The sequence below is a fragment of the Salmo trutta genome, chromosome 7, assembly GCF_901001165.1.
Source record: "Salmo trutta chromosome 7, fSalTru1.1, whole genome shotgun sequence".
Lineage (NCBI taxonomy): Eukaryota > Metazoa > Chordata > Actinopteri > Salmoniformes > Salmonidae > Salmo > Salmo trutta.
In genome coordinates, this window is record NC_042963.1 from 5,275,505 (window position 1) to 5,294,310 (window position 18,806).

General features: G+C 41.3%; 1 protein-coding gene across 1 annotated transcript in view; it reads right to left on the bottom strand.

The window, feature by feature from the left end:
- Positions 1-6,567: 6,567 nt before the first annotated feature.
- Positions 6,568-18,806, bottom strand: part of igf1ra (insulin-like growth factor 1a receptor) — a 112,772-nt gene continuing 100,533 nt past the window's right edge. The window contains exons 15-21 of the mRNA XM_029757682.1: positions 18,685-18,755; positions 18,353-18,582; positions 17,545-17,649; positions 16,310-16,469; positions 15,936-16,065; positions 14,528-14,662; positions 6,568-9,346 (exon numbers count right to left, since the gene is read on the bottom strand). Of these exons, the coding sequence (XP_029613542.1) occupies positions 8,806-9,346; positions 14,528-14,662; positions 15,936-16,065; positions 16,310-16,469; positions 17,545-17,649; positions 18,353-18,582; positions 18,685-18,755 (1,372 nt within the window). The 3' untranslated portion in view covers positions 6,568-8,805. The remainder of the gene's footprint in view (positions 9,347-14,527; positions 14,663-15,935; positions 16,066-16,309; positions 16,470-17,544; positions 17,650-18,352; positions 18,583-18,684; positions 18,756-18,806) is intronic.

Below are 18,806 nucleotides of genomic sequence, written 5' to 3' on the forward strand. Positions count from 1 at the left end.
TGGGCGGGGGCTTAATTATGTGTTCTAAAGTCCCGTTATCCTGGCAGATGTTAGTGGGTTAGAAATCTCCTTAGCTTTCACAATGGTGGGCTACAGCTCTCCCAAGTGGAGAGACATTGACAATGCAACGGGGCGCGGTTCCAACATAGATAATAGCCTACATCACGCAAATAAATGTTTTTAATTAGGCTTTCAATAAACTATTATTGATTACTCTCTCTTTATAGACATACATGTAATCCATAGGTAGAGCTTCTAATTCCTGAATGTACAGAATGTGCGTGGGTAAAATGGATGGTATCAGTTGCGCAAAATGGACGAAGTCGCCTTGGTAATAACTGGTTAGTGTATTGGTTACTTTTACAAGTTTTATTTCGAAGTTATATTAGGCTAGTGTATGTTTAATTGACAGCTGAACAAGTTTAGGCGTCTGCTTTGTATGCTATTGTTTCTGTACTGGGACGGAGCTCTCTGGTGTTCACCTTTGGACGACAGTTTTGTTTTATTTTGATCAGGGTTGGGAGCTTTTTGGTATTATTTAGTAAATCCTTGTTGGTAGGTACCTCCTACACAGCACGTTAGATCAGAATTGTAAGAACCACGGTGTTAAATTGAACACTTTCTTAGAAATGATATGTGACCCACTGAAATAGCGTTAAACTAACACATTTCAAAGTGGTGATAAAGAGTGTTGAGTCTCCAACACAGTGGGTGTTACAAATTCCGACTTAAATTAACACTTTATTAGAGCTGATGCTGTAACATTTTCTCAGTGTTAGGGAATAACGTATGTAGTGTTACAGTATTTTTTAGGTGTTGTTTTAACACTGTAGAGAGTAAAGCCTTATTTACATATTTGCCAGGGTGCCTTTCTAATGAACGTTAGAGCTGCCTACCCATGACTGTGTTTGTTAGTGACAGACACATGAATATTTTATGAATTAATTTTCAGTCCTGTAGCCTTCACTAAGTGACTGCCTAAGTAAATGTGTTTGAATTAAAAATAAACCCTTCGTTATCATACATTATAAAAGGCATTTAATTGTGGCCAAGTTTTCCCCCAACATTGTGGTCTGAAAATTCTGGCTCATGGGCCATATCAGACCTGCAAGTCACAATATGCTGGATGTGAAGTAATTTGTCATTCCATTGGAATCCAGCCATATGGAGGATAGTCAACAATTTGAACTTTTCATCACCCATAATCTGCATTCAGAATGACTGCTATGATGAACAACTTGCCAAAAAAGACTACCTAAACAATTTAAACTGGAACAATCATCTCAGTAACATGTGCAATAAATCCAACCACTTACATATTGGATAAGTTTAGAAAAATGTACGTTATTTCTCTTAGATCAATTAATCAATCAATGTGCATGCAGAACCATATATATTAAAGCATTCTATTCTAAAAATCAACCTGTAACAAAGCATGCTGGGAAATATGATGAAGCCCCTCCCACATATAAATTAACTAAACATAGTCAAGTGACAACAACACCAAGCAATGTTGATTCCACTGTGATTCAAATAACACTTCATTTATTCACTGCAGGTAGCTTCAATTTCAATCCTATTGGTGTTAACCCCACTAGAATCAACACTCAGAAATAACACGCACAACACTTGTAACCTCAAAACCGAGATTTTAATACCCAAACCTGAACAGTCACATTTTTTTTGGCTTGTTTCAAAGTTTGCCATACATCTTGGTATAGCCCTGGGTTCTAGGGGTATCTCTCTGGAGCAGACAGGGGAGAACAATGGCTACAGATATAGAGATGTGGGTGGCTTCTGTCCTGTCAACTATTGCTGCATTGAAGGAAGACGAGATAGACTGAACCCCATCATACACATGAAGTCTCTTTCCAAGGATGGGTCTGGATGTTGTCTACTCAGGGGATGCAGGGAGGTAGGGATCTATATATCTCAGATATATTGTACATTAATAGCAAAGACACATGATAACTGTCTTCAAGACTCCTGAAGGCCCAGTCAAGGTGAGCACAGACTGGGAACTGTGTGTTAGATGATGGCCCCCTTTTTGTTACTATTCATACTGTATAAGTATATAGCCTCACTTGTTATTTTACTGCTGCTGTTTCATTTTTTGTTACTTTTATTTTTACTTAACACTTTTTTTCTTAACTTCTTAAAGCATTGTTGGTTAAGGGCATAAGTAAGCATTTCACTGTAACCTGTTGTATTTGGCGCATGTGACAAATACCATTTTATTTGATTTTTGATTTGATCAATTTTTGATTTGATCAACAGAAAGTAATTCTGCTAAATATACAATTATGGTATACAGTCAGGTATGTTGAGATTTATAATTCATAAGTAATAAGTCATCACAACAAGTCATCTTTCTCATTCACTTTTTTATTCAAAATTTAAGAAAAAAAGAAAATACAAGAAATTCTCATAGATACACATTAAGAGAATGGCATGTCAAAAATACACCAGCTCACCTATACGCATGAAAAAAACAGGAGGCCTCAGATACAGAACTTGCAAGAAGACAGTCTAGCCAAGCTGTTTAACCAAATCTATTTGCCAATCATTGAAATGACACAGCGATTCAGATTTTGTGAAAGTAAAGAATATAAAAAACAAGTAAAATCTTCTCAGTAGATCAAGGCCCATTTTGAAGTTGTCAGAATGCCAAGCAGAACAACAGTGCCTGAAAAATTATACTGATAAACCTCAAGCTCATTATTGCGATTTGATTGCACTGATGCATCTCATATAAACCTGAAGTTTACATATAAAACATTCGGAAGAAAATACAATTAAATGAATATTAATGAGAATTGAAATGCAACCTTTTCAGTCAATTTGATCTCCATTTATCTCCATGCAAACTGGCAATGCAAAAAGCAACTATTTATCTACTGTAAACAACTCTTCTTAAAACTCTAGTCATGTTATTTACTCTCTGCCATGACTACCCGTAATCTACTGGACATGCCTGTACTATTTATGTCCATGTGTTTGGTTGAGTTATGGGTATAATAGATCTGTAACCTTCTGGTAACTAAACAACTCTGGCAGCGTTCCATAAAAACAGATATTCACTTCACAACAGGACAACCCTTTAACCCATTTTGATAACTGAAAATAGGAAGAAATAAATGTCACAGACCTGTATCTTTTATCATTACAGACACCAACACTTGAAACACTAAATCTAATTGTGAAACACTCCCATCCATTATGCTGTACTCAAGAACAGAAGCGCAAGGCTCTTGTTAAAGCTAGAATCATTAGTTGCTACATACATTTTTGGACTTATGAATTATTGATATATACCCATTGATTCTTGAAGATTATAACTTATAAATACCCCAGGTGCTTAATTCCACTGTCATACCCGATCAGAACCCCAAATATAAGCTTTTTTTGCTCCAATGTTTGTAAACAACATAAATGTAAACAAACACTGTATACTGTAGCCTCAAAATATGGTTAAAATGTACATGTTGATATCATGGATGGTCAGTCCTTGCATCCATAGCTCTGTCTATATATTTGAGAGTGGTAACATTTCTCCAGGCCCATCCCTCAGCTTTTTACCCCAAAAAAAGTCGGGTTGACTATTTTGTTTTTGTTTCAACTAAGGATTCTAGCATTAAAAAGGTGACCTAGATTCTTTCTTTAAAATCTGGTAGCATATATACAGTATAAAGCCATTTGTTTCTGGAAATGTGCCATTCATCCAACCAAGTCTTTTTTGCTACACTCATTTCCCCCCCAATGGATTTCTTCCTCAAAAATAATAACTTCAGAATATACTGTAGAACACTTTAGCCTTCTGGGCTATGTTGAACTGTGAACCAAAAACCTTTCTCCATCCCACTACCGAAAAAAAATTAAATATTGTTCCGTATCTAGTATAAACTCTAACATATGCCCTCAGCTCCACTTGTCTTTTGCTCTACAAAATTGGATTTTCCTCTTTCAATGACTATTAATCTATTGAAAAATACATTTAATGACAATTTGATGTCTAAATCCAACGCTGCCATCTCAACCACACTTCTATTGATATTGGCCCAGTCTTCCAGGATTTACACCCAGGGATTGAGACAGTCTTTGCAGCAGTGTTATTATCAGCAGCAGTAGAATAGAGAAAGAGGGTGCAGTCTTATGAATAATCACAATGAGGATGATGATGAAGAAGATTACGATGAAGGGACAGTAGAAAAAAATCGGATAAATCTATTCCAAGCCAATTGGAATGGTTTTAAAAAATCTTAACAGGATACAAAAAAAGATAACTGCATTATTTGAATGTGGGAGCTTTGTAGGTGTTATTTAGAAAAGGGAGTCATTAGGGGCAGGGGGATAGGATGGAGAGATTAGACGATGAAGGAGTACAGAGGAACCAAGTGTCTTGTCTGACAGATGCATGAGGAGGTGGAGCAGCAGCAGATGACTGGAGATGTTTTTTATACAGTTAGTCTGCTTTGAGACATCCCTCCCAGGACAGAGTATGTGGTGTCCTAACCATTTGCCTTCATATAACACAATTACTCCATATTGACCTAGTATATCTCTAATGCTGGTGATTTCTACACTCAACTGACAAAGCTCTGTTTTGTAGTTGTAGCACTAACTTTGAGAACTTGTGGGGGCAGTTGAGTCTAGGAGTATATGAGTATGTTGTCTTCACTAAGAGGGTTTCAAGGAAATAAGTGCCGTCATTTGTACTTCAGGGGAAATCCTTACTTTACATCACCGTACATAGGATATTATCAATGAACATTTTTACATGAAGAAGCGTTTAAGCTGAAACCAGAAGCCAGTGTTGGCAAACATTCTATAGGAGTTGTTTCAATGTCAGTAGTGCTTTAGATGTCCAGAATTCAGGCTAAAGCCAAACATCCTCTGATCTACCTGGTTTCCCAATATATATTACATTGCAAAATGTCTTAAACGATCAAAGATGATAAATGCAATGTTCCCATTTTTCTTTACCCACATGTTGCTTAACTGCAATGTATTGATTTGCTTTACATTTACCTAAATACATGATACAATAGAAAACAAAAGAAGATACCATTCAGCTTCACCCTTCTTACCAGCTGTGTGATCAGAGGATTTCTAGTTGTGAAATCATTTGCAGAGGAGTGGAGATGGGATGTCTGAGGTGGCTGTGTTGTGCTCTCATGTAGCCTACGACAAACGCTTCCCATCACAATAGTAATTTAATGTTGTTCTAAGTTAGCATTATTAGGTAACCCGGTTAGCATGTTAGTGCTCGAACCATGAGGGTGGGAATAGAGCCATTTCCTGTGCAATACAGTACATGCCAGTCAACCTCTTTTATTAAATCAAAGCCATAATATAACCTGTACCACATACATTATATTCCTCATACTTTCAGTTTAACTACAAACATACTTTGTTTTCCATTTAAAATCTTTGGACCAGCACAACATTTTAAGAGGGCACGACAACACCAGTTCACCCTCAGGAGACTGAAAAGATTTGGCATGGGTCCCCAGATCCTCAAAAAGTTCTACAGCTGCACCATCGAGAGCATTCTGACTGGTTGCATCACCGCCTGGTATGGCAACTGCTCGGCATCTGACCATAATGCGCTACAGAGGGTAGTGCGTACGGCTCAGTACATCACCGGGGCCAAGCTTCCTGACATCCAGGACCTATATACTAGGCGGTGCCAGAGGAAGGCCCAAAAAATTGTCAAAGACTCCAGTCACCCAAGTCAGACTTCAGACACGGCAAGCGGTACCAGAGCGTCAAGTCTAGGACCAAAAGGCTTCTACCCCCAAGCCATAAGACAGCTGAACAATTAATCAAATGGCCACCCGGACTATTTATATTGACTCCACCCCCTTCCCCGTTGGTTTTTACACTGCTGCTACTCGCTGTTTATTATCTATGCATAGTCACTCTACAAATTACCTCGACTAACCTGTACCCTGGCACATTGACTCGGTACCCCCTGTATATATCCTCGTTATTGTTATGTAATTTTCTTGTATTACTTTTTGATTCGATTTTTTTAAACTTTATTTATCAAATATTTTCTTAGCTCTATTTCTTGAACTGCATTGTTGGTTAAGGGCTTGTAAGTAACATTTCACGGTAAGGTTGTATTCAGCACGTGACAAATGAAATTAGATTTGACATGTAGTTGATACAGAACTTTTTAAGCATGGGACCAGATATAATTAGAGCCACCCTAGCACCATCCCATCTCCACACCAACCGGGTTTGTGTGTGGTGTATTTTGTTAATAATGTTAGAACCTTATACAGACTAATGAGAAAAGGTGAGACATACTTTTCTTTTCATACACACTTAAAAAGAGTGAGGTAGATATATACTTGAAGGGGGAAAAAAAAAGTCCCCCAGCCATGACACCAAAGAAAGTACATATCAAAAATCCAACTTTATAATGAATGAAGGGGCATTTATACAGTGATTTAAACTGATATCACAAAAGGAAAATAAAAAAATAAATAACAATCCTACAGAGAATAACTTCAAAGCTGGAAACTTTTTCAAAAGATGAGGAGAAATCCTTCAAAACACTTTTCATACTGACACCCCCAGTAAGACCTATTCAATTCATGACATTGAAATGTGACCACTTCCCTGGACTTTAACCCATCCTTATTTGGTTTACAGGTGCCATGTTTAAGGAGACAAACAATAGAAACTGTTTTCACTTTGATCATAAGAGAATGAGTATGACAACACAAATGAAATGAATGATAAAGGAGAATAAAGCAGTAATGCTGCACGTGAAATCTAAGACACAAAAAGACAACTTTGAATATGGATGAGCTTTCTTTGAGAGGATGGCGAGTGGTTGGGATCATTAAGGCAAACGAGACAACCCAATTAGCCCTATCAGTTGAGAGGCAGGAAAATGGATGGGTTAAAACAACCAGATCCAGTAGAAAAAAGAAGATCCTGTGTAACTGATCCTGACTTCAAAAGGAGGCACTGGGGGAGGCAGGTGTACTGCACATTTCAGTGTGGGGCTGGAGGGGAGGGGAGAGGGCACTATTGGACTCAACAGAGAGGTGAAACAAGCAGAGGACAGTAATGAGAATGTATGGAGAAAGAAAAACATGTACTTCGACCTGAGATTAAGTTGCACCTAGGGGGCAATAACTAGGTACTAGACAACTGGTACAAAAAGGGTGTCAAACGTACACACTCGCACACGGAGCTACGGTGTCCATTCGAACTAATAATAATAATAATAATAATAATGATAATTATATAGAAATCTACAAAAAAAGAATGCAAAGAAAAACATGTTCATAAAAAATAAAAGGCAATGGACAATATGTTGTGATACAGACAACCTGTTCTGGGGTAAAGAAGAGAGAAAGGTCATTTTTTTAAATATTTTTTTTTGCTAGAAGTATGAAGCATAAGAAATGGACTGTAGTGGAGATCATAAAATAGTCAACCTGAAGGATTTCTTAATATATATAACATCCAAAAAAGAAAAAGAAAAAAATAGCAGCTTTATTCTGTACAGACATAGAAGAGAACATCTGAACCGTATAAAAGTTATAAAAGTGACAAACCAATGATGTGTGTGTGAAAATGATCCTAAGGTCTAACATACAACTGTAAGACCTTTATATAAATGTTTGAATTGTACAGAGAGACTAATGACTAGTCTAAAAAATACCTGCTGTGTACAATGCCTTTAGCAGACTTATGTATGCTCACAACGTGGAGTTCTGTTAAGTCCTTTAGTTCTCCTTGTATCAGAACTGATCCAATACCTTCCACTTCAGGTTTGTCTCTGTATGTGTTGTATTTTTGGCGCCAAGTCCTTTTTGTTCAATGTCTCTGTTGGTGATGTTGGTGTTTTCATCTCTCAGATGACACATACAATAAAATAGGACTCCAAATAAGGGCTCTGATGTGAACCCGAAAAACCCCAGAAAAGAAAACAGGCAAATTCCTTTTACAATTTGATTGTAATTGTGAAGTAGAAAAAGAAAAAAAAAACAGCAATGTGGGAGTTTTAGGATGCTTGATTGTGTTTCTCTCCATGTCCAATCAAAGAGAGAAATGAAGAGCAAGAGGGAGAAAATTGCTAACTTTGATTTGGCAAAACATATGGCAGATTTACAATAGCCCCTCCTCTATCCTATCTACCCACTCCTGAAAACATTCCCTCCTACCCCGGAATATTGACAGGAAAACCAATGAGCCTAATCCAGAACACATCAATGTCTGAAATATGGGAGAAGTATATTGATGGAAAGAAGTATGGAAGAGGAGCTATATCTTACTGTCAAGAGAATCATGTGTTTGTATAGAAATACACAATCAGATATATACAACCTTCTCTCTGAAATCATCAAAAAGTGCTCTTCTGTCGGATCTGCTGGCAGATATGCTTAAAATAAGTTATTGTCTCTCACTTACAATACCTGTCAGTCAGGGAATATTAATAAGTCTGTATTTTTGTCTTTCTTTAAGGATTAAAAAAAAGTAACAAATACTCTACAAGAAGGAAACAACAGAGCTCCCCAGTGTTGTAGTTCGGTTTGAGCCACCATGCTCCAAATGCTTTAACAGGTTTCTCTACTGTTTCTCAGTCTCGGTATTCAATCATAAATCTTGTTAATATTTTTTTTTTTAATAAAAGACTCCTACTGCAGTAGAGTAGTATAATGTCTGTCAGTTATTCACTCATCCATCCCCCCATTAGAACTAAAGCAGAGGAGAAGTTTATGTTACCCTGTCTGAGTGGAGGAGGTGGAGAGGGGTGATCTGGCTGAGGGGGGCTAGGGATCAGCAGGCTGAAGACTGGGGCAGTGGCAGCGCCCGCTCGTTCTTGCGCCCCCCGTTCATGTGAGCGTAGTTCTGCGTGTCCTCAAAGTTCGGCCGTAGCACCACCACTGGCCCGTTGGCCGATACCTGTGCTGAATGCTTGTCCAAAGCCAGGCTTGGGGAGGCCGAGGCCGAGGCAGAGGCTGCAGGGGCTGAGGTGGAGGGGGAGCCATGTCCCATCAGGGTACTAGAAGGGCCTTGTATTGGAGATAACTGCTGGGGAGGAGGGGGCGCTGAGCCCCGTGTGGCCCCCATAGGTCCCTGGGAGGGCTGAGGGACGGCAGTGGGGGGTCTGCTGGGTGCAGGGTCCAGTGGCACATTCTCCATGTTCTCCACCTCCATGTCCAGCTCCTCAGTGTCTGGGGGCTTGTTCTCCTTGCTGAAGAAGAAGCTCATCTCACTGAACGGAGGCTCCAGCTCCTCCTTGAGGCTGTTGATGATCTCCAGGAAGGAGGGACGCATCTTGGGGTTGTACTGCCAGCACATCCGCATCAGTTCAAACCTAAGGGCAACACACAGACAATCTCAATTATACATATATCATTACATCTTCTCACCAGAAGGTGGCAGAGTACACCAATATTATAGAGCCCATGAAAATGTTTCTGATACTCACTGAACCAAAGAACTTCCAGAACTTTCTATACAAACAACCACTGCAAACTATACATAGTATCTCAGTTTGAATGTACCATCATAATATACTGTAGAATGTGTACAACTACACTACATGTCCAAAAGTATGTGGACACCTGCATCCCAACGGTGTTCGATGGAGTTGAGGTCAGGGCTCTGTGCATGACAGTCAAGTTCTTCCACACCGATCTCGACAAACCATTTCGGTATGGACCTCGCTTTGTGCATGGGGGCATTGTCATGCTAAAACAGGGAAGGGACTTCCCCAAACCGTGGCCACACAGTTGGAAGCACAAAATTGTCTAGAATGTCATTGTATACAGTAGCATTAAGATTTCCCTTCACTGGAACTAAGGGGCCTAGCCCGAACCATGAAAAACAGCCCCACACCATTATTCCTCCTCCACCAAACTTTACTGTTGGCACTATGCATTCGGGCAGGTAACATTCTCCTGGCATCCGCCAAACAAAGATTTGTCCGTCGGACTGCCAGATGGTGAAGAGTAATTCATCACTGCAGAGAAGGCATTTCCACTGCTTCAGAGACAAATGGCGGCAAACTTTACACCACTCCAGCAGACGCTTGGCATTGCAAATTATGATCTTAGGCTTGTGTGCGGCTACTCGGCCATGTTAACCCATTTCATGAAGCTCCCGACGAACAGTTATTGTGCTGACGTTGCTTCCAGAGGCAGTTTGGAACTTGGTAGTGAGTGTTGCAACTGAGGACAAACGATTTTTATGCTCTATGTGCTTCAGGACTCTGCGGTACCATTCTGTGAGCTTGTTGCCTACTATTTCGCAGCTGAGTCATTGATGCTCCTAGATGCTTCCACTTCACAATAACAGCACTTACAGTTGACCGGGGCAGCTCTAGCAGGGCAGAAATTTGATGAACTGACTTGTTGGAAAGGTGGCATCCTATGACGATGCCACGATAAAAGTCACTGAGCTCTTCAGTAACACCATTCTACTGCCAATGTTTGTCGATGGAGATTGCATGGCTGTGTGCTCGATTTTATACACCTGTCAGCAATGGGTGTGACTGAAATAGCCGAATCCACTAATTTGATGGCGTGTCCACATACTTTTGTATATATAGTGTAGACAGTAAATCATAAATGAACATACTGTGGAAGGCCAGCGACAGAACACAGAAAACGTCAAAACAACATAATAAAAGGAGAATCATTACAGTTGGGTGCGGTGCTCCCCCACACACCACATCTTAAATTATACACAAACAAGCTAAGAATACCTTCTAAAGCCTCAGAATACCTTCATAAACACCTCAGTCATCTCCGTCTATCTCCCAGCAGCCACCTCTCTCTGTCTGATCTCACAACAGCCTGTACAGCTGGGTATTCTAGCCTCTCTGCACTAAAGCATTCTGGGTAGTTAAGCAGACACTTAACTTCAAACTACGTTTTAACCAGCCATGGGTTGTTTTTCACCCTCTCAGTTAGTCTCTTAAAGTTGTCTTTCAGATGGCTAAACTAAACCCCGGCTCCAAGACCTCCCATGAAAATGGCTGTAATGCTTGGAGCTGAGCCCACGCTCCAGAGTAACCTGTCCGCTTGGCGTTGGCCTGCTGCAAATTCTTCCTGAGCCATCTGTCGCTGTGTGTAACACTCGTTGATGTGAATACGCTGCAGTATATCCTCTCTGCTTGTCAGCACTCAGCTCCTCATCACACACAAACACATTCCAGGACCTTTTAGCAGATTTCACTCACATCATGAGATGTAAACGTTGCATCGTTCACAACATTATAAATAACCAAACCTAAGCTAGCCAGAGTAGAGCTAGAGAGAGCAACCTATGCTATGCCAGACCATTAACGTAAACAGGAATCTTCAGCTGTAGGCCATTAACATGTTCCCCAATATCACCACTCAAAATACCATATCTTTTCATGCAGCTCCCTAACATTGGACCAAATGTGTAGTCATCCTTTACCATAGAACAGTAGTTCAGATATTGAAAAAATGTCTATCTAGTATAAATATTTCATTTTTCACTCATGCCCATAAAAATTCAGCTTTGAGGGAATGTAACCCTTTGAAAATCAGAATTTCCTAACTAATTAAGGATATGATACACGTGGTAAAACCTTTCAAATATGACTCATCCCTTTCTCGATTATGTTCTCCTTGTCTTCTCTGTCATTGATGTTGCCAATCATTTTTATGATTACTTTATTGGCAAAGTGGGCAAACTTAGGCAGGAAATGCCAACAACGAAAAGTGAGCCATCATATTCATGCATGAAAAAAAAATCATCATTAAAGAAAAGCATTGCAAATTGGAATTTTGTAAATAGTCTGGGTGAGGTGGAAAAATTATTGTTATCGATCAATAATGACAAACCTCCTGGAAGCGACAACTTAGATAGAAAGCTACTGAGGATGGTAGCTGACTCTATAGCCACTCCTATCTGTCATATCTTTAATCTGAGCCTAGAGGAAAGTCTTTGTCCTCAGGCCTGGAGGGAAGCCAAAGTAATTCCCCTACCCAATTGTGGTAAAGCGGCCTTCACTGGTTCTAACAGCAGACCTATAAGCTTGCTGCCAGCTCTTAGCAAACTGTTGGAATTTTTTGGGGGACCAAATTCAATGCTCTGTAAACAAATTAACAACAGACTTTCAGCATGCATGTAGAGAAGGGCACTCAACATGTACAGCACTGACACAAATGACTGATTAGTTGAAATAAATTGATAATAAGAAGATTGTGTGAGCTGTACTGTTAGATTTCAGTGCAGCCTTTGATATGATGGACCATAACCTGTTGTTGAAAAAACGTATGAGTTATGGCTTTTCAACCTCTGCCATATCGTGGATTCAGAGCTATCTATCAAATAGAACTCAAAGGGTATTCTTTAATGGAAGCTTCTCTAATATCAAACATGTAAAGTGTGGTGTACCGCAGGGCAGCTCTCTAGGCCCTCTACTCTTTCCTATTTTTACCAATGACCTGCCACTGGCATTAAACAAAGCATGTATGTCCATGTATGCTGATGATTTCAACTATATACGCATCAGCAACCACAGCTAATGAAGTCACTGAAACCCTTAAAGAAGGTTTTGGAATAGGTGGCCAGTAATAAATCTCTAAAACTAAGAGCATTGAATTTGGTACAAATCATTCCCTAAGTTCTAGACCTCAGCTGAATCTGGTAATGAATACTGTGGCTGTTGAACAAGTTGAGGAGACTAAATTACTTGGCGTTAACTTGCATTGTAAACTGTCATGTTCAAAACATATAGATTCAATGGTTGTTAAGATGGGGAGGTCTGTCCGTAATAAAGAGATGCTCTGCTTTTTTGACACCACACTCCAAAAAGCAAGTCCTGCAGGCTCTAGTTTTGTCTTATCTTGATTATTGTCCATTCATTTGGTTGAGTGCTGCAAGGAAAGACCTATTTAAGCTGCACCTGGCCCAGAACAGAGCAGCACGTCTTGCTGTTCATGATAATCAGAGGGCCGATATAAATACTATGCATGCCAGTCTCTCTTGGTAAAGAGTTGAGGATAGACTGACTGCATCACTTCTTTTTATAAGAAACAATGTGTTGAAACTCCACAATTGTTTGCATAGTCAATTTACACACAGCTCCGACACACACACACTTACCCCACCAGACATGCCACCAGGGGTCTTTTCACAGTCCCCAAATCCAGAACAAATACATGAAAGCGTACAGTATTATATAGAGCCATTACTGCATGGAACTTCATTCCATGTCATGGAAGTGAACAGCAAATCTGGTTTAAAAAAACAGATAAAGCAACACCTCACGGCACAGCGCCTCTCCCCTATTTGACCTAGATAGTTTGTGTGTGTGTATTGATATGTAGGCTACGTGTGCCTTTTATATATATATTTTTTTAAATGTATTGATGTAGTTCTGTCCTTGAGCTGTTCTTGTATATTAATGTTCTGTATTATGTCATGTTTCATGTTTTGTGTGGACCCCAGGAAGAGTAGCTGCTGCTTTTGCAACAGCTAATGGGGATCCTAATAAAATACCAAATACCCCTCTCTCCCCAGACTCTGATTACAGCAGTGTTCACCTCTGCAACCCTGCGGGATCTACAGGCCTCTATAATGTAACTCTTCACTAACTCACTACAGTAGAAGTGACCAGCAGCTTTTCCCATATAAACCATCCCCCTAACCCTCACCCTCCCTCCCCTGCGTAACACAACCCACATGCTCCTGCAATCAGGACACCGCTGTGAGGCTGCCATAGAAACCTGAGGTTTGTGTCTGCATAACACTCGCCCCTCTCTCACCTCTCTGTAAGGTGAGGTCAGCCATGGAGAGTGGAGGAAAAAAGGGAATGCTTTCACATTGAGATCAGAGGCAGAGAGGAGAAATGCATGTACGCAGAAGAGCCACCTGACAGCTAAGGAGGCTGTTCTCTCCCACTTTCCGGACAGATATTTCTTAATGAGACTAGAAATTCAGGCTCTGTCTGTATGTCTCTCTCGCCCTCTCGCTCTCTCTATTACAGGATAGGGCTGATGAGCAGACACTGATCCGTTGCCTCGTACCCTCACTAATGGGGAATGAGGGAAATATTTCACACACGGGCCGTGGCATCCCTTCTATGGGCCTCGGCTTACTGCTGAGGCGGGAGCTCCTGTCCCGCCAGCTGAGCATGGGGGCCATGATGTCACTGAGCTCCATTTAAACCGTGACGTAAATGTCACCAGTCAGGCATTTGCTTAGCTCCCCACTGGCATACAGATCTCATGATATAGTATGCACATTTGGCCCCTCAATTCTAAATAGAAGCAGCAGAGGCAATATTCGCAAGAGGTAAATCTTTAGATTTAGCTAGGAAACAATGACAGTGAGCTGGTACTAAAGGACAATAATATCTGAAAATGCACCTAAAGAATAAGCATAACAGTGGAACAGGAAATAGGAAAAACATAGCATCTTGAAGGAGTGGCTAATAGTGTCATTGAGAAATTATCCTACCCCTGACCCAGCCCAAGAGCGACATTGACATTGAGAGAAAGAGCAGGGGACTCACAGCATGTCAGGACAGTTGTCAGGCTTGTCCAGGAGTCCTCCCTCCATGACGAAACGTAGCACCTGCTCGTTGGACATGCCCTGGTACGGCTGCTCAGACAAGGTGGCAATCTCCCACAACACCACCCCAAACGACCTGCAGGGGACGACCGAGAGGATACAGGCCTATTAGACAACACATGAGCTGCTGCATAACTGTGGTAGAACCATGCAGGGTAATACAGGCTAAAACATCCATACACTGCAGGGCATGTAACTAGTCTCTGGAAGCTCTTTACAATGATGGCGCTGCATAGTACAAGGTTGAGTAAGAATGCTCCCTCACAGTATAAAGCAGATGGTGCAAAGAACAGAAGAAAAGTTTATTCATAAATTCATGTTCCATATATTAATCAAAAAAGGACATAGACTGCATTATGTCTGTCATATGTAAATGTTTGTGTCATCTTGCCTTATCCATGTGTTGTTCATTAATATCATGAGACTGTATACTACCCAGAGACCACTAAGGAACTGCAACAGAAAACCAAAACCTAAGCTTGACACAAGAAAACAAAGAGTGCATCGTTGCCAATTATTATTTGTTAGCTCTCCAAGGCCACTGGCTAGGGATCTAAGACGGCGCTCAACACTCTTTAAAAAAGCCTATTACAACACTGACTTGTATCTAATTGGCTGAAACAGGAGAGTGTTGAAAGACAAAGCCACATTAAGAGACTTTTTTAGGTAAAGACACCTACTGGTAAATCTCATAAGAGCCCAGAACGGGTTCCCACAATGCTCCTTTTCATCTGCCTGACTTCAAAGAGGAAGATAGGGAGTGGGATGTGGAGGTGGGTTTCTGTTGGCACTCTAACCCATAATTTGAAAACATCTGGAGGAGTTTAAGTGTGCTTGTAGGGACAGACCCGTGGGACACTTTCGATTGGGAAACAAAAACTAAGGAGCTAGTAAACAGCTATATTTCTCTAATGCAGCCCATTCCAGAGAGAGAACTGGGCGGAGCCTTGATCTGCTGTTCTAAACTCACTCCATGGTCCTGAGAGCACAAAGGTACATGACTAAACAAGAACTATTTTTCACTGCCAAGACTTACTGTATCTACTAACTATAATGGCATTCAGATAACCTCCAAACTTCCTTCCCACTGGGCAGACTCTGGTTGAATCAATGTTATTTCCACGTCGTTTCAATGGAATTACGTTGAACCAACACAGAATAGACGTTGAATTGACGTCTGTTCCCAGTGGGTTAGGACATGGGCTGTGTGTGTGTGAAGTGATCTGCCGTTTTTTCCCAAGCTAGGGCATGCAATGTTCTAGAACACATACAGAGTACACTTGTTGTTCTGCGCAGGCCTCCTAACTCTGTGTGTGTATGAGTCAGGAAGGACAGCGGGGAGCTCGTACCAGACATCAGAATTTGTGGTAAACACGCCATCTTTCAGCGACTCTGGGGACATCCAGCGGACCGGCAGAAGGCCCTTTCCTCCTTTCCGATAGTAATCCGTCTCGTAGATGTCTCGCGTCATGCCAAAGTCTGAGAAGAAGAGGAGAAGAGAGGTTTAAATGGCCACTAAATATCCCACTAATGTGAGAAGAGGAGGCACATGAGGCCTTATCCATCACCTCACCTCTCCTTCTGTCCATTTAGATTTACGAGCTATTCCTCCCACTCAAGCACTCAGTGATCTCAAAATACTTACTTTGGAATACAGCAGAGGGAGTTTAGCGTTAAACTTACAGCGGGGATTATGAGTACTACTGTATTTTGAGGCACTCACCTCCGATCTTGACTGTGAAGTCCTCCGCCACCATGCAGTTCCTGGCAGCCAGGTCTCTGTGGACAAACTTGTTGGCGTTGAGGTATGCCATGCCGTCCGCAATCTCTCCTGCCATCTGGATCATCTTCTTCAGCGGGGGCAGAACCTGGCTGGACGTGTTCTGTGGCAGAGAGGCAGAGACCTGAGCACAAGCAGGCCATTCAGTCTCTCCCTCCAACCTCCCTCTCCCTGTCTGCAGCACTGAACCATGGCCTGGCCTGGAGTCCAGGGCACACCACACAATGGGAGAGACCAACTGGGGATATATCTCCCCCTCCATGTCTTTCCTGTGTGTGTGTGTGTGTGTGTGTGTGTGTGTGTGTGTGTGTGTGTGTGTGTGTGTGGACCAGAAGTCCCCGCAACAATAGTAAACAAACAAAAATTTGACCAACTGGGGATATTTTGTTAGTCCCCACAAGGTCAAATGGTATTTCTAGGGGGTTTAGGGTTAAGGTTAGAGTTAGAATTATGTCAAGGGTTAGGGTTAGGAGCGAGGGTTGGTTTTAGGGTTAGGGTTATGAGTTAGGGTTATGTTTAGGGTTAAAGTTAGGTTTTTGGGTTAAGGTTAGGGTTAAGGTTAGGGTAAGAGTACAGGTTAGGGTTGGGGTTAGGGAAAATAAGATTTTGAATGGAACTGAATTGTGTGTCCCCACAAGGTTAGATATACAAGACTGAGTGTGTGTGTCATATTAATGCACTGACACAATGGCCGTGTCCAAAATAAATTGTAGGCATTTTGGGAATGCGAAAATATGTTTTATAGTATGTGAAATTTTGATAAATAAGTATCCTTTAAATGCCAGGATGTCAAACTCATTTGGGCTTTTCATTTAGTATAATTCGCTGCACATTATACAGGTGGAGAGTCGTATTTTCAGATCCACGAGTGTTTGACAGCAGCTGATAATCAGCTAATAGTGACATAAGGTGAGACGCTCTACCAAAATGGACGAATAGCGGGAAACAACGCAATTGCGCATTAGATAACGCATTCTCAGTATGAGTGAGTCTAGTATGCTGATATTTGTTGCTTAAATTTTTACACAACAGTATGTTCTAAATAGAATGTAGTATGATTAGTACACACAGTATGCAGTTTTGGTAAGTAGTAGGCAAGACAGATTCAGGACAAGGCCATAGACTTGAGTTCTGTGAGAGACTATGGGAGAAAGAGCAGGAGGGGGTAATGTACGTACCTCTTTCCGGAGTGATCGCAGGTGGCTCTTCAGGTCTCCACGGGTCATCAGCTCCATTATCACCAAGGTGGGCTGGCCCTGAGAGACCACGCCCAGCAGACGCACCTACAACAATTAGAACACAGAACAGATATGGCATCAGAGGAAATGAGTACAAACAATTCTCATTGATGTAGTATTTCTTATGAAGCTTTTGGGCAATAAACATTATCTCTGTGCTATTATTGGGCAAAAAACATTATTTCTAAGTGTTATTAATCGAACTGACTGAAGTGATGTGGAATGTTCTTGCTTTTGAAACTACTCTGGTTCCTCTTAAACTAAAGCTACTGAGGAACTTTGAAGAAAGCAAGAAAAAAAAACTCCTCTTTGCGTCTAAATTATTCAAATTGAGCTTAATAATTAAATGTTTGACTTTTAAACATCCAGACATGCTAAAAGATTGTAACATAGTCTTTCCAAGGGGGAAATCCTTAACACTTCCGTTTAGCTGAATTAATGAGGATTTGGCTGTGATAGAGCTTAGAGGTCTCAGATCACACAGTTACAGCTGGCCTCAGGTTATACTGGAATTATACTGCATCTCCTTGGGTAGTGTACCCTGGCTTTGACCTCTGACCTCAACAGCCAGCTCGGTGTCTCTGACCCTATGCATCAGGAGGGGTGACTTATAACTCCCAAGCTGATGGATCTCTTTCCTTTGTTTCTAACTTTTAACCTTTGAAATTGAGGCAATACCTTATAATTTAAAAGCGAATGTTTCTGAGCCAATATCCCTGATGTTAACTGGTGTTTTGGACTCTCTCACCACATGGTGACAGTTGAACTCCTTCATGACAGAGGCCTCGTTGAGGAACTCAATCCTCTCCCTCATGCTGGCTGACTCGTTGACTGTCTTGATGGCCACGCGGGTCTCAGGCTCGTCCTTAACCACGCCCTTAGCCAGGCCCTCATACACCATGCCGAAGGAACCCTGGCCCAACTCCTTGTGCATAGTGATCTTCTCCCTGGCCACCTCCCACTCGTCTGGAACATACACTGAACACAGGAGGAGAGGACAGTCAGAGACAGCCATCATCTAAGGAGACATTGACACAATCTTATCATTAAAATGACAGTAGGTCTTTAGAGGGTTCTTACTCTCGGCAGCACTGAAGTACTCAGGGTTGACAGAAGCATAGAGGACACCATTCCCCAGCCTGTCACTGTTCCTGTGGACACAAACACATCTGTGTGAGCCAGGGGAGGCAGATTTGGCAACA